This window comes from Salvelinus namaycush, chromosome 4, assembly GCF_016432855.1.
Source record: "Salvelinus namaycush isolate Seneca chromosome 4, SaNama_1.0, whole genome shotgun sequence".
NCBI lineage: Eukaryota > Metazoa > Chordata > Actinopteri > Salmoniformes > Salmonidae > Salvelinus > Salvelinus namaycush.
Window position 1 is genome coordinate 19,523,367 of NC_052310.1, and position 22,349 is coordinate 19,545,715.

The 22,349-nt window shown below is 45.2% G+C and overlaps 1 protein-coding gene across 1 annotated transcript in view; it reads left to right on the forward strand.

Moving 5' to 3' along the window:
• The window catches only part of LOC120045768 (liprin-alpha-3-like), a 44,717-nt gene that overhangs the window by 12,974 nt on the left and 9,394 nt on the right, over nucleotides 1–22,349 (forward strand). Inside the window, exons 17-19 of the mRNA XM_038990698.1 lie at nucleotides 5,042–5,288; nucleotides 16,428–16,567; nucleotides 17,834–17,955. Of these exons, the coding sequence (XP_038846626.1) occupies nucleotides 5,042–5,288; nucleotides 16,428–16,567; nucleotides 17,834–17,955 (509 nt within the window). The remainder of the gene's footprint in view (nucleotides 1–5,041; nucleotides 5,289–16,427; nucleotides 16,568–17,833; nucleotides 17,956–22,349) is intronic.

Genomic DNA, 22,349 nt, shown 5'->3' on the forward strand with positions numbered 1-22,349 from the left:
TCAATTACTTTCCGCCTTCCCCCTTCTGACACCCAGGTGGCGACACGCATCTCTCTGTGCCTGGCAGACACCTCAGCTTAGATGTCGGCCCACCACCTTAAGCTCAACCTTGACAAAACAGAGCTGCTTTTCCTCCCAGGAAAGGCAAACCCGCTCCAAGACCTGTTCATCACAGTTGACACCTCCACAGTTTTCCCCTCACCGAGTGCAAAGAAACTTGGTGTGACCCTGGACAACACCCTTGTCGTTCTCTGCAAACATCAAAGCGGTGACTCGCTTCTCCGCACACTCCACTGGCTTCCAGTTGAAGCTCGCATCATCTTCAATACCCTGCTGCTTGCCTACGGAGCAGCAGGGGCAACTGCACCTCCTTACATTCAGGCTATGCTCAAACCCTATATCCCAATTCGAGCACTCCGTTCCGCCACCTCTGTTCTCTTGGCCCTCCCACCCCTCGGGTAGGGCAGCTCCCTCTCAGCCCAGTCAAAGCCCCTTCTCTGTCGTGGCACACATTTTTTTAAACAAAAAATCACTTCTCTTTTCCCAATAGCACTGACTTTGCTGATAAACACTTTGTTGAGGGAAAATGTACTTGACACGATTGTGATGTGTTGTTGTCTCACCTAGCTATCTTAAGATGAATGCACTAATTGCAAGTCGCTCTGGATAAGAGCATCTGCTAAATGACTAAAATGTAAATGTAAGTGTAGACATAGCTACAATAACAATACAAGTTCCTAAAATAGGTGGATGCTCACACTGCTCACCCAGTGAAGAAGCTGAGACTGGAATAGGGCAAGGTGGCAAGGTGACCGGAAACATGACCGAATACAAACAGTGTAGCTATTCCCTCCGCAAGGCAATCAAACAAGCTAAGTGCCAGTATAGAGACAAAGTGGAGTCGCAATTCAACAGCTCAGACACAAGAGGTATGTGGCAGGGTCTACAGTCAATCACGGATTACAAAAAGAAAACCAGCCCCGTCGCGGACCAGAATGTCTTGCTCCCAGACAGACTAAATAACTTTTTTCGCTTTGAGGACAATACAGTGCCACTGACACGGCCCGCTACCAAAACCTGCGGGCTCTCCACCGCAGCCGAGGTGAGTAAAACATTTAAACGTGTTATCCCTCGCAAGGCTGCAGGCCCAGACGGCATTCCCAGCCGCGTCCTCAGAACATGCGCAGACCAGCTGGCTGGTGTGTTTAAGGACATATTCAATCAATCAATCCTATCCCAGTCTGCTGTTCCCACATGCTTCAGGAGGGCCACCATTGTTCCTGTTCCCAAGAAAGCTAAGGTAACTGAGCTAAACGACTACCGCCCCGTAGCACTCACTTCCGTCATCATGAAGTGCTTTGAGAGACTAGTCATCATGAAGTGCTTTGAGAGACTAGTCAAGGACCATATCACCTCCACCCTACCTGACACCCTAGACCCACTCCAATTTGTTTACCGACCCAATAGGTCCACAGACGACGCAATCGCAACCACACTGCACATTGCCCTAACCCATCTGGACAAGAGGAATACCTATGTGAGAATGCTGTTCATCGACTACAGCTCAGCATTTAACACCATAGTACCCTCCAAACTCGTCATCAAGCTCGAGACCCTGGATCTCGACCCCGCCCTGTGCAACTGGGTCCTGGACTTCCTGACGGGCCGCCCCCAGGTGGTGAGGGTAGGTAACAACATCTCCACCCCGCTGATCCTCAACATTGGGGCCCCACAAGGGTGCGTTCTGAGCCCTCTCCTGTACTCCCTGTTGACCCACGACTGCGTGGCCATGCACGCCTCCAACTCAATCATCAAGTTTGCGGACGACACTACAGTGGTAGGCTTGATTACCAACAACGATGAGACGGCCTACAGGGAGGAGGTGAGGGCCTTTGGAGTGTGGTGTCAGGAAAATAACCTCACACTCAACGTCAACAAAACAAAGGAGATGATTGTAGACTTCAGGAAACAGCAGAGGGAGCACCCCCCTATCCACATCGACGGGACAGTAGTGGAGAAGGTGGAAAGTTTTAAGTTCCTCGGTGTACACATCACGGACAAACTGAATTGGTCCACCCACACAGACAGCGTTGTGAAGAAGGCGCAGCAGCGCCTCTTCAACCTCAGGAGGCTGAAGAAATTCGGCTTGTCACCAAAAGCACTCACAAACTTCTACAGATGCACAATCGAGAGCATCCCGTCGGGCTGTATCACCGCCTGGTACGGCAACTGCTCCGCCCACAACCGTAAGGCTCTCCAGAGGGTAGTGAGGTCTGCACAACGCATCACCGGGGGCAAACTACGTGCCCTCCAGGACACCTACACCACCCGATGTCACAGGAAGGCCATAACGATCATCAAGGACAACAACCACCCGAGCCACTGCCTGTTCACCCCGCTATCATCCAGAAGGCGAGGTCAGTACAGGTGCATCAAAGCAGGGACCGAGAGACTGAAAAACAGCTTCTATCTCAAGGCCATCAGACTGTTAAACAGCCACCACTAACATTTAGTGGCCGCTGCCAACATACTGACTCAACTCCAGCCACTTTAATAATGGGAATTGATGGAAATTATGTAAAAATGTATCACTAGCCACTTTAAACAATGCCACTTAATATAATGTTTACATACCCTACATTACTCATCTCATATGTATATGTATATACTGTACTCTATATCATCTACTGCATCTTGCCATCTTTATGTAATACATGTATCACTAGCCACTTTATTAAACTATGCCACTCTATGTTTACATACCCTACATTACTCATCTCATATGTATATACTGTACTCTATACCATCTACTGCATCTTGCCTATGCCGTTCTGTACCATCACTCATTCATATATCTTTATGTACATATTCTTTATCCCTTTACACTTGTGTGTATAAGGTAGTAGTTGTGGAATTGTTAGGTTAGATTACTTGTTGGTTATTACTGCATTGTCGGAGCTAGAAGCACAAGCATTTCGCTACACTCGCATTAACATCTGCTAACCATGTGTATGTGACAAATAAAATTTGATTTGATTTGATTTGAATAACATTCTGATATTTATTATGGACAACATTTAAAATGATTGTTTTATTGTTCATCTCATAATTTTTCCTTTACCAATGAAGATAAAATACACAATAGTATTCAATCCTTGTTGACAATACCACTGTCAGGCAGGCCCGTAGTGCAGATTAGCATTAGTGCACTCGAGGAACGGGCCATGGCGAAAGTTCCGAGTTCTAGGAGAGTTGCGTCAAGGCCACCCACAACGTCCTCATAAGAACTGCAAGACAGAACTGGTGACAGTTTGACGTCTGAATCACTGAATAACTCTGTCTGTCAGTCTATGTTAAATCATCAGGAACAATAGCGAAGTGATATGTCCAAGGACTAAACCAAATCAAAATAGGGGGTGCCACAACGACGGGACATAATTACAATAATAACTCCATCTAAAACCCAAACTCGCTCCACTAGTCAAGAAGACACAAGCACACACACACCAGTAATTCTACCACCATCTACTAGTAAGCTACCACAGCAATTCCTGGCCTCGTCTTCTTCAATTATGTTCGCCTCCACACTTCAACACACACAATGTTTGGACAAGCTCACCAGATTCCCAGTAGTCGATGGACCCTGTCGAACTCCCAGTGAGCGTGGTGTTGCGCCTATACGTGCCCACCATCTGCTTCTTTCTGTCTGCTTCTTTCCGTCTGCCTCTCGTCCGTGCTTGCTTCGCCGCTGGTTCTGTTCGATTGGTAGTTAACTGGCTGTGGCTGTTGCGGTAGCGTTTGATGTTGTAACGAGTGCGGGAGGAGAGAGCAAGAAAGGTGTGTCCTTCCCTCATTATTTATTTTATTTCACCTTTATTTAACCAGGTAGGCAAGTTGAGAACACGTTCTCATTTACAATTGCGACCTGGCCAAGATAAAGCAAAGCAGTTCGACACATACAACAACACATAGTTACACATGGAGTAAAACAAACATACAGTCAATAATACAGTGAAAAATAAGTCTATATACAATGTGAGCAAGTGAGGTGAGATAAGGGAGGTGAAGGCAAACAAAATATATATATAAATAAATAAAAATATGAAAAAGGCCATGGTGGCGAGGGGATCCAAGCAGGTGCGCCCGTTCAGATAATCAGAGGCAACCTAACATGAGTTAGGTTCACACAGCATAGGGGCCGGATAACAGCATGAGATTAACACATTGTATACAAATCACAATAACCCCCTTTTGCCACATATGAAATATCTTCTGTTCCCATTCAATGGGTGATCCTGAGGTCAATTCCACATACAAAAACACATACCTAAAATTGACCTCTGCCTTTGCTTTGTCCAAACCAGGAGTGAATACCGCAGATACAGAATGAAAGACTCACACCTCCTTTGCTTTACTCAATCCAGAGGTTTATTCCACAAGCATATTATTAAGGTGTCCACATCACCAACGAACTATCATGGTCCAAACACACCAAGACAGTTGTGAAGAGGGCACGACAAAACTTTACAAATGACCTCGACTATCCTGTACCCCCGCACATTGACTCGGTACCGGGACCCCCTGTATATAGCCTCGTTATTGTTATGTCATTTTATTGTGTTACTTTTTGGTTAGATTATAATTATTTTTTTTCACTTGGTTTATTTAGTAAATATTTTCTTACCTCTATTTATTGAACTGCAATGTTGGTTAAGGGCTTGTAAGTAAGCATTTCACTGTAAGGTCTACTACACCTGTTGTATTCGACGCATGTGACAAATACAATTTGATTTGATTTTGATACCACAAACATTTATTCCTCATCTCATTGCGGCTATCCTCAGTTTAGGAGTAAAATGCTAAACTGAGTTATGTTCCTCTTTTTGTACCCTCTCCTCTCCTTAACTCCTCTCGCTCTGTTTTCTTCCTCTCTCTTCTCCTTTCCTCACTTTTCCACTGACCTCCACTCGCTTCCTCCATCTCATCTCTCTTCCTCTCCTCCCCTTTCTCTTTTACTCTCTGTTTCCCCATCTCCTCTCAGGCTGATCCAGGAGGAGAAGGAGAGCACTGAGCTGAGGGCGGAGGAGATTGAGAGCCGGGTGAGCAGCGTGGCCCTGGACTCCTCTCCTCTCCCCCCGTCCTCACTGGGTGGGGCCAGGGACAGCGTGGGGAGGGGCTACATGACCCCCTCCCTCACCTCCTCCACCCTTGCCTCCCCTTCACCCCCCAGCTCTGGACATTCCACCCCCCGACTGCCACATTCCCCTGCCAGAGAATCAGACAGACAGGTACAGTACCTTACAGCTGTTGCTATCTGAGATTGGAAACGTCTTGCATTTCAATGTATGTCTTCTTGGTTGTGGCAACCCAACGGGTAAGGCTAATTGAAATGACATCATAATGTCAGTTTACAATAAGAACTGGTTGAGATGGTGCTGACGGAGATGGTCGACTTGAGATCAAGATGGATGAGCTTCGTTTGAGAGTTTCCTACCAATGGGACGTGAAAAGTTGTAATATTCTATCCTTTTCAGAAATTTGGCTGATGGGTGATATAGACATAAAACTCAAGTGTTTCTCCATGCCTCGTTTGCGCCTAGACAGCAGACTCGGGCAAAACCAAAGGGGTGTTCCTCCTTGTAAACAACAACTGGTGTGCTGCTTAAAGTGTGAAGGAAGTCACAAGCTTTTGCTCACCTGAACTAGAATACCTTATGGTAAATTGCGTACCTTTTTATCTACCAAGAGAGTTTTCATCTCTAATCATCACTGCTGTCTACATTCCACCACGAAATGAGAATGGCACTAAGCAGGCACTCAACGAGCATACAAGGCCCTCCCTTGCCCTCCCTTTGGAAAATCAGACCATGACTCCATCCTCCTGCTTCCTGTTTACAAGCAAAAACTCAAACAGGAAGTACCAGTGACATGCTCAGTACGGAAGTGGTTCGACGAATCGGATGCTAAGCTACAAGACGGCTTCACTAGCACAGACTGGAATATGTTCAGGGATTCATCCGATAGCATTGAGGAGTTTACCACATCAGTCACGGGCTTCATCAATAAGTGCATCAATGACATCGTCCCCACAGTAACCGTACATACGTATCCTAACCAGAATCCATGAATTACAGGCAGTATCCTCGCCGGGCTAAATGCTAGAGCTATACATTTTCAAGGAACAATACACAGACATGAACACTTACAAGATAGCCTGCTACGACCGCCGACAGGCTCTCAAACATGGAAAAAATCAATATAGGACTAAAATAGAATCCTACTACACCGGCTAAGATGCTTGTCGGATCTGGAAGGGTTTGCAGACTATTATGGATAACAAAGGGAAATCCAGCCGTGAGTTGCCCAGTGACGCAAACCTCCCAGACGAGCTGAATGCCTTCTATACTCGCTTCGAGGCAAACAACACTGAGCCAAGAATGAGCGCCCCTGCTGTACCGGACAACTATGTGATCTCGCTCTCTGTGGCAGATGTGTGTAAGACTTTTAAACAGATTAACACTCGCAAGGCTGCTGGGCCAGACGGAATACCAGGGCTCATTCTCAGAGCATACACAGACCAGCTGGCAAGTGTCTTCACGGACATTTTTAACATCTCCTTGTCCCAGTCTGTAATCCCAACATGTTTCAAACAGACCACCATTGTCCCTGTTCCTAAGAACTCAAAGGTAACCCACCTAAACGACTATCGTCCTGTAGCACTCACATCTGTAACCATGAAATGCTTTGAAAGGCTGGTCACATCAACACCATCATCCCAGACACCCCCTGTACTCCCTGTTCACCACGACTGTGTGGCCACGCATGCCTGCAACACCATCATCAAGTTTTCTGAAGACACAACGGTAGTAGTCCTGATCACCGTCAACGATGAGACAGCCTATAGGGAGAAGGTCAGGGACCTGGCAGTGTGGTGCCAGGACAACAACCTCTCCCTCAACGTCGGCAAGACAAAGGAGCTGATTGTGGACTACAGGTAACAGAGGGGTGAGCACACCCCTTCCACATCGACAAGGCTGTAGTGGAGCGGGTCGAGAGCTTCAAGTTCCTCGGTGTCCATATCACCAAGGACTTAACATGGTCCTGTCACACTAGCACAGTCGTGAAAAAGGCACAACAGCGCCTCTTCCCCCTCAGAAGGTTGAAAAGATTTGGCAGTCCCCTCAGACCCTCAAAAAGTTTTACAGCTGCACCAATGAGAGCATCTTGACTGGCTGCATCACCGCTTGGTATGGAAACGACACCGCCCTCAATCACAAGGCGCTACAAAGGTTGGTGCGGACATCTCAGTATATCACTGGGGTAAGAGGTCTTCACGGATCCACCGGTAACGGAGTGGGTCCAGATGCAGAATTCTAAATAATGTCACGGGTCTGGGTTGGATTTGATATGATTGTTACGGGTCTCGGGTATGTGTAATTTTAATTGACTTGTCCGGAAGGGCCCATACAGATCCAAATGTGACTGCTGCAGTAGAGAGAGAGAGAAATGTTATTATTTATGCTGCTGCTCTTGCTTTTCACAAGAGTGGAGCATGGCGCGTGTAGCTTGTGGTTGGCCAATCATGAGTCATCAAAGCGGTAATAGGCTACAGTCATAGAGCCTTCCTCCGTGTGTGGTAAAAGTTGGATATCTAATCAATGAAAGCTGGAATTAAAATTAATTAAAATGACGTCTATACAGAACGGATCTAGAAGTCCTCGGGTCCATTTGGAACAGGTCTCTATATTTTAAAAATGAATTTATGCATATTGGGTTCAAGTGGGAAAGCCCCAGGTCCATTTCGGAACGGGTCCAACTTTTTGGACCCATTAAAACCTCTACACTGGGGTCGAGCTCCCTGCCATCCAGGACCTCTATACCAGGTGGTTTCAGAGGAAAGCCCCAAAAATGTTCGAAGACCTTAGCCACCGAAGCCATACAATGTTCATTCTGCTACCGCACGGCAAGTGTTAGCGGATCGCCAAGTCTGGGCAAAAAGGCACCTGAACAGCTTCTACCCTCAAGCCATAAGACTGCTGAACAATTAATCAAATGGCTATCCGGACTATTGCGTTGACCCTTTTTTGCAAACTTATCCAAATGAAATAACTGAAATATTACATTTACATAAGTATTCAGACCCTTTACTCTGTACTTTGTTTAACCTGTTAGGCGGGCTGTCCCGATATCGGTACACTTATGACAACATCCAGCTCTATTGCAGGGCGCGAAATTCAAAATCTATTTTTTAAAAATATTTAACTTTCACACATTAACAAGTCCAATACAGCATTTGAAAGATAAACATCTTGTCAATCCAGCCAACATGTCCGATTTTTTAAATGTTTTACAGAGAAAACACCACATATATTTATGTTAGCTCACCACCAAATAAAAAAGTGGACAGACATGTAGCAGCAGCACAAGTATGATTCAAGTAGCATGCACAAGCCAACCTAACTAACCTACAACCAACCTAAACAACCTAGAAAAAACTACCTCAGATGACAGTCCTATAACATGTTACACAATAAATCTATGTTTTGTTCATAAAATGTGCATATTTTAGCTATAAATCAGTTTTACATTACTGCTACCATCATAGCTACAGTCTGAAATCGCACGGGAGTAGCCAGAGAAAATACAGACACCAACGTCAACTACTAATTACACCTCATAAAACATTTCAGAAAAACATATGGTGGATAGCTAATGAAAGACAAAGATCGTGTGAATAGAGCCAATATTTCCGATTTTTGAAGTGTTTTACAGCGAAAACACAATATATCGTTATATTAGCTTACAACATTAGCTAGCATACGGCAGCATTGATTCTAGTCAAGTGCTAGCATAGCACAGTTCGACAGATATATGAAAAAGCATCCCAAATTGGGTCCTTATCTTTGTTGATATTCCATCAGAATGTTGTAACGGGGTCCATTGTCCAGTACAGTCTTTAGTTGGGTTCCAGAACGAACTATTTCCCTCTTGGTTTAGCAAGCACAATGGCCGTGCGGCGCTAACCTCTCCTTCTTCAAACAATTCTTCCAAAGCATCACGTCTAAAGTCCAGAATAAATTTCAATAATATAATTAAAGTATATTGAAAAAACATACTTTAGGATGATTTTGTGACATGTATCAAATAATATCGTAGGCAGAGGTCATATTCACCTTAAACGAGCGTATTCCAGGAGCCGAGTCCAGGTTCTGACTCGCGCCCGGAAAAAAAATTAAACTGCGTAGGTCTCACAAGAAGTTGTGGTGTTCAGCCCCTGAAAGAGATATTCGACTCCTTTCTTCTCTCACTTCCGCATTACACCCAGATGAAGGCGTGTGACGTGTTTCTACGGTCCTAAGTGACATGACCTTATATAGACAAGGTCTTAAAGAGAGACCTCGCATTTGGAAATCTCAATTCTGGATAGGAAATGGGCTGTAAAAATAGTTCTGTTCAACTTAGAGAAACAATTCAAACGTTTTTAGAAACTATAGACTGTTTTCTATCCAATAATAGTAAATATATGCATATTGGAAGATCAAAAAATTCTTAAGAGGCCGTTTGAAAATGTGCGCATATTTTCCAGTTTTTTCAATATTCACCCTGCAGCCTGAAGAGGTTTTAAGTACCTTTGGCAGCAATTACAGCCCTTGAGTCTTCTTCTGTAGGACGCTATATGCTTGGCACACCTGTATTTGGGGAGTTTCTCCCATTCTTCTCTGCAGATTCTCTCAAGCTCTGTCAGGTTGGATGTGGAGCATTGCTGCACAGATATTTTCAGGTTTCTACAGAGATGTTAGATCGGGTTCAAGTCTGGACTCTGACTGGGCCAATCAAGGGCATTCAGAGACTTGTCCCGAAGCCACTCCTGTGTTGTTTTGGCTGTGTGCTTAAGGTCGTTGTCCTGTTGGAAGGTGAACCTTCGCCCCCATTCTGAGGATCTGAGCACTCTGGAGCAGATTTTCATCAAGGATCTCTCTTTATTTTGCTCCGTTCATCTTTCCCTCGATCTTGACTAGTCTCCCAGTCCCTGCCGCAGCATGATGCTGCCTTCAAAACCATGCTTCACCGTAGGGATGGTGCCAGGTTTCCTCCAGATGTGATGCTTGGCATTCAAGCAAAGAGTTCTATCTTGGTTTAATCAGACCAGAGAATCTTGTTTCTCATGGTCTGAGAGTCTTTAAGTGCCTTTTGGCAAAGTCTAAGCGGGCTGTCATGTGCCTTTTACTAAGGAGTGGCTTCCGTCTGGCCACTCTACCACAAAGGCCTGATTGGTGGAGTGCTGCAGAGAAGGTTGTCCTTCTGGAAGGTTCTCCCATCTCCACAGAGGAACTCTGGAGCTCTGTCAGAAAGACCATCAGGTTCTTGGTCACCTCCCTGACCAAGGCCCTTCTCCCCCGATTGCTCAGTTTGGCTGGGCGGCCATCCCTAGGAAGAGTGTTGGTGGTTCCAAACTACTTAAATGTAAGAATGATGGAGGCTACTGTGTTCTTGGGGACCTTCAATGTAGCAAAAAATATGTGGTACCTTTCTCCAGATCTGTTCCTCGATACAATCCTGTCTCTATGGACAATTCCTTCGACCTCATGGTTTGTTTTTTTCTCTGACATGCACTTTCAACTGTGGGACCTTATATAGACAAGTGTGTATCTCGGGCCTACTGAGTGGCGCAGGGCTCTAAGGCACTGCATCGCATTGCTTGAAGCGTCACTACAGCCCCGGGTTCAATCCCAGGCTGATTCACAGCCGGGCGTGACTGGGAGACCCATGAGGTGGCACACAATTGGCTCAGCGTCGTCCAGGTTGGTGGAGGGTTTGGCCGGCCGGGATTTCCTTGTCCTAACACGCTCTAGCAACTCCTTGTGGTGGTACGGGCGCCTGCAAGCTGACTTCGGTCGCCAGTTGTACTATGTATCCTCCAACACATTGGTGCGGCTGGCTTCCAGGTTAAGCGAGCAGTGTGTCAAGAAGCAGTGCAGCTTGGTACGGTCGTGTTTCAGAGGACGCATTGCTCTCGACATTCGCCTATCCTGAGTCAGTACGGGAGTTGCAGCGATGGGACAAGTGTTACGCAGAGCAGCACAGGGGAACCCAAGAGCAGACTCAGACCAGGAAACAGGGATGAATGAACCAAGATATGTATTGCAACACAGGGAGAGAGGAGTGCAGGTCAGACGAAGCTTAGGTGGGTTGTAGGAAACCAGATGTGGAGGCTGAGGTTGGAGTGAGCTGGGTTGAGACAGGGTAAACAGGTCCGGAGGGAAATCCAAGGAAGTGATGGTGAGCTGAATCCAAAACAGGGTAGCAGGGTGGTGAGATGTGGAACAGGAGACGGGTACCAGAGTCAGAGCGGCAAAAGTGATGTGAGAGGATAACAGTGTCAGGCAGGGAAACAGGCACAGGAGGGTAACAGGATCTTGAATAATCATAAAAGGCGAGAAGCATAATACTGACTGAGCAGAGATTATGATCTAGCAGAGTGGAAGTGTCAGGACTGAGTATTTGTAGAGGTCTTGATTATGGAACGGGTTGTAGCTGGTGGGGAACTGCTCTGACTCCAGCACACCTGTCTCCAACCACACACACAGAGAGAAAGGGAAAGGGAGAGGGAACTGGGGGAATGGCTGCAGGTCAATGAGACACCGGATGTCCACTAGGGGGGGTGGCAGGAGCAGATGTGACAACAAGACTTTAACTACCAATTGGATATCATGAAAAAGGGGTAAAAAGTATAATAATAAGAATTAGAGCGCTGCGCCACTCAGTAGGCCCGAGGTACACACTTGTCTATATAAGGTCCCACAGTTGAAAGTGCATGTCAGAGAAAAAAACAATCCATGAGGTCGAAGGAATTGTCCGTAGAGACAGGATTGTATCGAGGAACAGATCTGGAGAAAGGTACCACATTTCTTTTGCTACACTGAAGGTCCCCAAGAACCCAAATAATAATGATAATATATATATATATATATATATATATATATATATATATATATATATATATATATATATATATATATACTCTGTCTTGCAAAAGTATTCATCCCCTTGGCGTTTTTCCTATTTTGTTGAATTACAACCTGTAATTTACATTGATTTTTATTTGGATTTCATGTAATGGACATACACAAAATAGTCCAAATTGGTGAAGTGAAATTAAAAAATAACTTGTTTAACTTCTTTTGGCTGCAAGCCCGAAGCCGGGCACAATATGACAACAGCCACTTCAAGTGCAGGGCGCGAAATTCAAAATATATTTTTTTGAAATATTTAACTTTCACACATTAACAAGTCCAATACAGCATTTGAAAGATAAACATCTTGTGAATCCAGCCAACATGTCCGATTTTTTTAATGTTTTACAGCGAAAACACCACGTATATTTATGTTAGCTCACCACCAAATACAAATAAGGACAGACATTTTTCACAGCACAGGTAGCATGCACAAAGCCAACCAAACTAACCAAGAACCAACCAAACTAACCAAGAAACAACTTCATCAGATGACAGTCTTATAACATGTTATTCAATAAATCTATGTTTTGTTCGAAAAATGTGCATATTTGAGCTATAAATCAGTTTTATATTGCAGCTACCATCACAGCTACCGTCAGAAATGGCACCAAAGCAGCCAGAGTAATTACAGACACCAACGTCAAATACCTAAATACTCATCATAAAACATTTCTGAAAAATACATGGTGTACAGCAAATGAAAGACAGGCATCTTGTGATTCCAGCCAATATTTCCGATTTCTTAAGTGTTTTACAGCGAAAACACAATATAGCATTATATTAGCTTACCACAATAGCCAGAAACACAAGCCATTCCCCAGCAGCAAAAGTTAGCGATCGTAACCAGCAAAAGATGTATAATTTTTGACTAACCTTGATAAGCTTCATCAGATGACAGTCCTATAACATCAGGTTATACATACACTTATGTTTTGTTCGAAAATGTGCATATTTAGAGCTGAAATCAGTGGTTATACATTGTGCTAACGTAGCATCTTTTTCCCACAACGTCCGGATATTTTTCTGGCACTCACATATTCTGACCAAATAACTATTCATAAACATAACTAAAAAATACATGTTGTATAGGAAATGATAGATACACTAGTTCTTAATGCAATCGCCGTGTTAGAATTCTAAAAATAACTTCATTACGATATGCAGTTTACGTTATGGCGAGAGCGTGCCCAAAACCTGGCCGCAACCTACTAGTACAACATGTTCGACAGATATATGAAATAACATCATAAAATGGGTCCTACTTTTGATGATCTTTCATCAGAATGTTGTACAAGGGGTCCTTTGTCGGGAACAATCGTTGTTTGGATTTAGAATGTCCTCTTCTCCAGTCAATTAGCACGGAAAGCTAGCAAAGTGGCGCTAAGCTCTCCTTCGTGAACAAACGCAGACAACGCAACACGCCTAACGTCCCGAAAAAAATGCAATAATCTAATAAAACTATATTGAAAAAACATACTTTACGATGATATTGTCACATGTATCAAATAAAATCAAAGCCGGAGATATTAGTCGTCCATAACGACAGCTTATCAGAAGGCAAATCCAGGTCCCGCGCTCTCCAGAAAACAGGAAACTGGTGACACGTCATACAAAGAGCATTTATTCAAGCCCAGATCAAGTTATACACTCAATTTCTTCTCTCACTGCCTGTCGACATCTAGTGGAAGACGTATGAAGTGCATGTATTCTAATAAATATCAAGGACCTTATTAGGCAGGCCCTAGAAGAGAGCATCGATTTCAGATTTTCCACTTCCTGTCAGGAAGTTTGCTGCAAAATGAGTTCTGTTTTACTCACAGATATAATTCAAACGGTTTTAGAAACTAGAGAGTGTTTTCTATCCAATAGTAATAATAATATGCATATTGTACGAGCAAGAATTGAGTACGAGGCCGTTTGAAATGGGCACCTTTTATCCGACTACTCAATACTGCCCATGCAGCCCAAACAGGTTAAATAAATTCTAAAAAATGAAAAACGGAAAAGTGGTGTGTGCATATGTATTCATCCCTTTGCTATGAAGCCCCTAAATAAGATCTGGTGCAACCAATTACTTTCAGAAGTCACATAATTTGTTAAATAAAGTCCACCTGTGTGCAATCTAAGTGTCACATGATCTGTCACATGATCTACACCTGTTCTGAAAGGCCCCAGGGTCTGCAATACAACTAAGCAAGGGGCACCACCAAGCAAGCGGCACAGTGAAAACCAAGGAGCTCTCCAAACAGGTCAGGGATAAAGTGGAGAAGTACAGATCAGGGTTGGGTTATAAAAATATCAGAAACTTTGAACATCCCATGGACCACCATTAAATCCATTATTAAAAAATGGAAAGAATATGGCACCACAACAAACCTGCCAAGAGAGGGCCGCACACCAAAACTCACAGACCAGGCAAGGAGGGCATTAATCAGAGAGACACTCGACCACTGCTACTCTAACTTCCACGATGCATACAAGGCCCTCCCCCGCCCTCGTTTTGGCAAATCATACCATGACTCCATCTTGTTGCTCCCCTCCTATAGGCAGAAACTAAAAACAGGAGGCGCTCATGCTTAGGTTAATCTAACGCTGGTCTGACCAATCGGATTCCACGCTTCAAGATTGCTTCGATCACGTGGACTGGGATATGTTCCAGGTAGCCTCAGACAATAACATTGATGTATACGCGGACTCTGTGATGTTGTACCCACTGTGACTATTAAAACCTTCCCTAACCAGAAACCGTTGATTGATGGCAGCATTTGCGCAAAACTGAAAGCACGTACCACCACATTTAATCATGGCAAGGCGACTGGAAACATGACCGAATACAAACAGTGTAGTTATTCCCTCCGTAAGGCGGTCAAACAAGCAAAGTGTCAGTATAGAGACAAAGTGGAGTCGCAATTCAACGGCTCCACCACAAGACGTATGTGGCAGGGTCTACAGATAATCACGAATTACAAAAAAAAACTCCCCCTGTCTCGGACAACGACGTCTTGCTCCCAGACAAATTAAACAACTTCTTTGCACGCTTTGAGAACAATACAGTACCACTGACACGGCTTGCTACCAAATACTGTGGGCTCTACTTCTCCGTGGCCGACGTGAGTAAAACATTTAAACGTGTTAACCCTCGCAAGGCTGCCGGCCCAGACGGCATCCCTAGCGGCGTCCTCAGAGCATGCGCAGACCAGCTGGCTGAAGTGTTTACGGACATATTCAATCAATCCCTATCCCAGTCTGCTGTCCCCACATGCTTCAAGATGGCAACCATTGTTCCTGTTCCCAAGAAAGCTAAGGTAACTGAACTAAATGACTAAACGACGAGACAGCCTTACAGGGAGGAGGTGAGGGCCCTCGGAGTGTGATGTCAGGAAAATAACCTCGCACTCAATGTCAGCAAAACAAAAAAGATGATCGTTGACTTCAGGAAACAGCAAAGGGAGCGCCCCCCTATCCACATCGACAGGACAGCAGTGAAGAAGGTGGAAAGTTTTAAGTTCCTCGGTGTACATATCACCGACAAACTGAAATGGTCCACGCACACAGACAGTGTGGTGAAGATGGTGAAAAAATGTGGCTTGTCACCAAAAACCCTCACTAACTTTTACAGGTGCACAATTGAGAGCATCCTGTCGGGCTGTATCACCGCCCACAACCGCAGGGCTCTCCAGAGGGTGGTGCAGTCTGCACAACGCATCACCGGGGGCAAACTACCTGCCCTCCAGGACACCTATAACACCTGATGTCACAGGAAGGCAAAAAAGATAATTAAGGACAACAACCACCCGGGCCACTACCTGTTCACCCCGCTTCCATCCAGAAGGCGAGATCAGTACAGGTGCATCAATGCTGGGACAGAGAGATTGAAAAACAGCTTCTATCTCAATGCCATCCGATTGTTAAACAGCCACCACTAACACAGAAAGGCAGCTGCCTACCTACAGACTTCATATCATTGGCCACTTTAATAGATGGAACACTAGTTACTTTAATTATGCCACTTTAAGACTGTTTACATATCTCACATTACTCATCTCATATGTGTATACTGTATACTGTATCCTTCACTATCTATTCTTTACTATCTATTGCATCTTAGCCGCTCTGTCACTGCTCATCCATATATTTTATACTTATATATTCTCATCCCATTCCTTTACTAGATTGTGTGTATTAAGTTTTGTGGAATTTGTTAGATATTAGGTTTTGTTGTGGAATTGTTAGATATTACCTGTTAGATACTGCTGCACTGTCAGATCTAGAAGCATAAGCATTTCGCTACACTCGCAATAATATCTGCCAGCCATATGTATGTGACCAAGACAATTTGATTTTTATTTGGGATTTGATTCAAATAGTTGTCTACAGTGACTCAATTGAACTGATTGTCTGTCAATGCAGAACAGCAAAGAGGGCGACGACTGCCGGGCGCTAGCCTTGATTGACTCCACCCCTCCTCCGGTTCCTCGTGCTCTGCGATTGGATAGAATGACTCACACACACCCAGGGGCTGGGCTGGATGATCACCGCGAATTCCGCAGGTACAGTTATTACTTTAGTCAACATTGAGACAATGTGTGTGTGCTGGGAAGCTAGGTAATGGAAAGTATATGACTCCTTATTGAAATGAAGGTTGAATAAAATAAAATCTAAAATATATTAATGCCTATAGAATGGATATAAAGTAGACTAGATTACCAACTATTTCAGTGACCATCATGTATAATGAACAAAAATATAAACGCAACATGTAAAGTGTTAGTGAGCATTTCTCCTTTGCCAAGATACTACATCAACCTGACAGGTGTCACATATCAAGAAGCTGATTAAACAGCGTGATCATTACACAGATGCACCTTGTGCTGGGGACTATAAAAGTCCACTCTAAAATGTGCAGTTTTGTCACACAATGCCACTGATGTGTCAAGTTTTGATGAAGTGTGCAATTGGCATGCTGACTGCAGGAATGTCCACCAGAGCTGTTGCCAGATAATTTAATGTTCATTTCTCTACCATAAGCCGCCTCCAACGTCGTTTTAGAGAGTTTGCCAGTACGTCCAACCGGCCTCATAACCGCAGACCACGTGTATGCGTCGTGTGGGCGAGCAGTTTGCTGATGTCAACGTTGTCAACAGAGTGCCCAATCGTGGCGTTGGGGTTATGGTATGGGTAGGCATAAGTTACGGACAACCAACACAATTGCATTATATCGATGGCAATATGAATGCACAGAGTATACCCTGATTAGATCCTGAGGCCCATTGTCGTGCCATTCATCCGCCCCCATCACCTCACATTTCAACATGATAATTTACAGCCCCAAGCCGCAAGGATCTGTACACATTTCCTGGAAGCTGAAAATGTTCCAGTTCTTCCATGGCCTGCATACTCACCAGACATGTCACCAATTGAGCTGTTTGGTATACTCAGGATCGCCGTGTACGACAGAGTGTTCTAGTTCCCGCCAATATTCAGCAACTGCGCGCAGCCATTGAAGAGGAGTGGGACAATATTCCACAGGCCACAATCAACAGCCTGATCAACTCTATGCGAAGGAGATGTGTTGCACTGCATGAGGCAAATGGTGGTCACACCAGATACTGACTGGTTTTTCTGATCCACGCCCCTACCTTTTTTTAAAGGTATCTGTGACCAACAGATGCATATCTGTATTCCCTGTCGTGAAATCCATAGATTAGTGCCTAATGAATTTATTTCAATTGCCTGATTTCCTTATATGAAATATTTTAAATGGTTGCATTTTTTTGTTCACCAGTGATGTTCTGTGATTAATTTGCAACCCCCAGTAGTCAGGACTCTCTCCACAAAGCCAGCAAGAAGAAGAGCATCAAGTCCTCCATTGGACGCCTGTTTGGGAAGAAAGAGAAGGGGAGGATCGGAGGACCTGGGAGTCAGTCTGCCTCTCTGGGTAAGTTAATATAGAGAGTTGACCACAGTGGTGGAAAAAGTACTAAATTGTCATACTTGAGTAAAAGTAAAGATACCTTAATAGAAAATGACTCAAGTAAAAGTAAAAGTCACTCAGTAAAATACTACTTGAGTAAAAGTCTAAAAGTATTTGTTTTAAAAATACTTAAGTATCAAAAGTAAATGGAATTGCTAAAATGTACTTAAGTATCAAATAATTTCAAATTCCTTATATTAAGCAAACCAGACAGCACAATTTTTTAAATATTTTTTTAACACTCTAACATAATTTCCAAACGAAGCATTTGTATTTAGTGAGTCTGCCAGATCAGATGCAGTAGGGATGACCAGCGATGTTCTCTTGATAAGTGTGTGAATTGGACAATTTTCCTGTCAAAATGTATCTAGTACTTTTGGGTGTCAGGGAAAATGTATGGAGTAAAAAATACAAAATGTTCTTTCGAAATGTAGTGAAGTAAAAGTAGCCAAAAATCTTAATAGTGAAGTAAAGTACAGATACCCCCCAAAAATACATAAGTAGTACTTTAAAGTATTTTTCCTTAAGTACTTTTCACCACCGGTTGACCGTGTGTGGGGTGTGAGGGTTAGAAACAATGTAAGGTCGCCTGTATTTTGCACACAAACTGTTTACTTATAAAGTTTACACTAATATACCCTAAGTATACAAAACAATAAGGACACCTGCTCTTTCCATGACATATACTGACCATATCACGAGTTAGTCCCAGATGCAGACAGTGTCGAAGTAACAAAAGTTTATTACTAGAACAGGGGGTAGGCAAAACAACAGGTCAAGGGCAGGCAGAGGTCGGTAATCCAGATCAGAGTCCAAAAGGTACAGAACGGCAGGCAGTCTCAGGGTCAGGAAACAGGAGACAAAAGGCTGTGAGACATGGGTTTGATTCTAGACACATGAAAAGTGTGATGTATACGGAGGGTACAGGGCAACAGAAGACGAACAGCAGAGGGGCTAATGACCTTGGAGATGGGGAAAGGGCCGATATACCGTGGAGAAAGTTTGCGGGACTCCACACGGAGGGGCAGATCCCGGGTGGACAGCCATACCTTATGCCCAAGACAATGCCAGGGTCCGGTGGCGGTCCGCTTGTCGTCGATATCTGGAGGTGGTCTTGAGAAGGGCCGACCGGGCTCTCTTCCAGGTACGACGACAGCGGCGGACAAACATCTGGGCTGAAGGTATGCCGACCTCTTCCTCTTGCTCAGGGAAGAGCGAAGTCTGATAAAACAGGGAACATTCAAAGGGCGAGAGACCCGTGGCATTGCAAGGAAGAGTGTTGCAGGGGTATTCGACCCACACTAGTTGCTGGCTCCAGGTGATGGGGTTGGCGGAGACCAGGCAACGAAGAGTCGTCTCCAGGTCTTGGTTGGCTCCCTCCGACTGGCCATTGGACTGGGGATGGAACCTGGAGGACAGGCTGGCCGATGACCCAATGAGTGTGCAGAACGCCATCCACAACCGGGACGAGAACTGAGGACCCCGATCGGAGACCATGTCCACTGGGAGTCCATGGATCCGGAAGACGTGCTGCACCATGAGCTGGACCAGAGGGTAGCTTGGGGAGAGGAATGAATTGGGCGGCTTTGGAAAACCGGTCCACTACTGTCGGGATGTCTGGATTGCCATCAGACGGAGGGAGACCCGTGACAAATGTGTGAGACCAGGAACAGTGAGGGACAGGCAGAGGTTGAAGGAGACCAGCCGGTGCTTGCCGAGGAGTCTTGTTCGGTGCACAGATCGTGCATGTGTCAACAAACGTGGAGATGTCAGGAACTATGATAGGCGTCGCACAAAAGCGTTGTCGCACAAAGGCCAGGGTCCGATGGGAACCCGAGTGGCAGGCAAGCCTGGAGGAGTGGACCTCGTCAGGAAAAACATCAGTCTATCTCGCAGTCATAGGATCGGCGCGGTCGGTGGCCCGGGCCTTACTGAACATCTCCCGGAGGTCCTGGCAACTTCCGAGCCCCCAGGAAGATGTCCTGGGTCAGGCTGCGCTGACTTCAGGCAATGAGTGTGGGAAAACGGGCTCCAGCCCATGATGGCACTTGCTGGAGCCAAGAGAATCCCAATACCACGGGAACCTGATAAGACTTAATGAGCAGGAATTGGATCGTCTCGCTGTGGTGCCCTGATACACGTAGGTTGATGGGGGTGGTATTGTGGATGACATGGCCTATAGAGCGCCCGTCCAAATCAAATCAAATGTATTTATTAAAGCCCTTCTTACATCAGCTGATATCTCAAAGTGCTGTACAGAAACCCAGCCTAAAACCCCAAACAGCAAGCAATGCAGGTGTAGAAGCACGGTGGCTAATAAAAACTCCCTAGAAAGGCCAGAACCTAGGAAGAAACCTAGAGAGGAACCAGGCTATGAGGGGTGGCCAGTCCTCTTCTGGCTGTGCCGGGTGGAGATTATAACAGAACATGGCCAAGATGTTCAATTGTTCATAGATGACCAGCAGGGTGGGGATGCCCAGCTCGGACGCCGGGGTAGCGTCCATAAAGCTCTCATCGGCCCAAGAGTCGATGAGTACCCGGAGAGATTTCGACTGGCATGAAAAGGGGTGTGAGTCAGGGGAGAACAAAAGTTCTCCGTATGGCCCACCAGAGTACTTGCTCCTACTGGTGAGCCTGGTATTTTAGTGGACAGGTGGAGACAAAATGACCAGTTGTCCCGCAATACAGACAACTCTTAGTCTGAAGCCTGTATAGCCATTCGGCTGGAGACAGCCTAGCTCTGCCTAGTTGCATTGGCTCGGGAAGAGGTGAATCGGCAGACTTCGTAGACTTTCAGGGGAACTTGGGTAGCCTCGGGTTCTCTTGGTAACGCAGCCATTGGGGACCTCAGGGATGCCTCGGAGGCGAGGTGGAATCCTTGGGCGGGCGAGTGAAATCGAATCTCCTCTCCTTCCTTCGTTCCCGTAGTTTCCCATCGATCTGAATGGTCAAGGCGATGAGCGAGTCAAGATCCATCAGTAAGCTCGTCCTTTACTTCCTCCGATACTCCGTGCAGGGACATGTCGAAAAGTGCTTCCAGGTTCCAGGCACTCTCAGCTGCCAACGTGCGGAAATCCACCGCATAGTCTACCACACTGCGGGAGTCTTGCCGAAGCTGGAGTAACTTCTGGGCAGCCGCTCTCCCGGACAATAGAGCATCGAAAACTTCCTTTACCTCCGCCATGAACTCCTCCAGACTGAAGCATACGGCCAACTGTTGTTCCCATACTGCCACAGCCCAGAGGTCAATAATCCAGTGTGGTGTGACAAGGTACAGAATGGCAGGCAGGCTCAGGGTCAGTGCAGGCAGAATGGTCAAAACCGGGAACTAGAAACAGACAGGAGCAAGGGGTAAACGCTGGTAGGCTTGACGAACAAAACTAACTGGCAACAGAGATCATAGGTATAAATACACTGGGGATAATGGGGAAGATGGGCGACACCTGGAGGGGGTGGAGACAAGCACAAAGACAGGTGAAACAGATCAGGGTGTGACAGGCCAGGTGATTTCTGGCCTGTCAAAAAGAAAAAACGGAAAAGTGGTGTGTGCATATGTATTCATCCCCTTTGCTATGAAGCCCCTCTGGTGCAACCAATTACCTTCAGAAGTCACATAATTAGGTAAATAAAGTTCACCTGTGTGCAATCTAAGTGTCACATGAGTTGTCACATGATCTCAGTATATATACAGCTGTTCTGAAAGGCCCCAGAGTCTGCAACACCACTAAGCAAGGGGCACACCAAGCAAGCGGCACCGTGAAATCCAAGGAGCTCTCCAAACAGGTCAGGGATAAAGTTGTGGTACAAAAAAATATCCAAAACTTTGAACATCCCACAGAGCACCATTAAATCCATTATTAAAAAATGGAAAGAATATGGCACCACAACAAACCTGCCAAGAGAGGGCCGCCCACCAAACCTCACAGACCCAGCAAGGAGGGCATTAATCAGAGAGGCAACAAAGAGACAAAAGATAACCCTGAAGGAGCTGCAAAGCTCCACAGCGGAGATTGGAGTATCTGTCTATAGGACCACTTTAAGCTGTACACTCCACAGAGCTGGGCTTTACGGAAGAGTGTCCAGAAAAAAGCCATTGCTTAAAGAAAAAATGATCAAACATGTTTGGTGTTCGCCAAAAGGCATGTGGGAGACTCCACAAACATATGGAAGAAGGTACTCTGGTCAGATGAGACTAAAATTTAGCTTTTTGGCCATTAACCTCTCTGGGATATGTGGGAGTGTCCCACCTGGCCAACATCCAGTGAAAATGCAGAGCGCCAAATTCAAATAAATTACTATACAAATTTTACTTTCATGAAATCACACATTCAATATACCAAATTAAAGCTACACTTGTT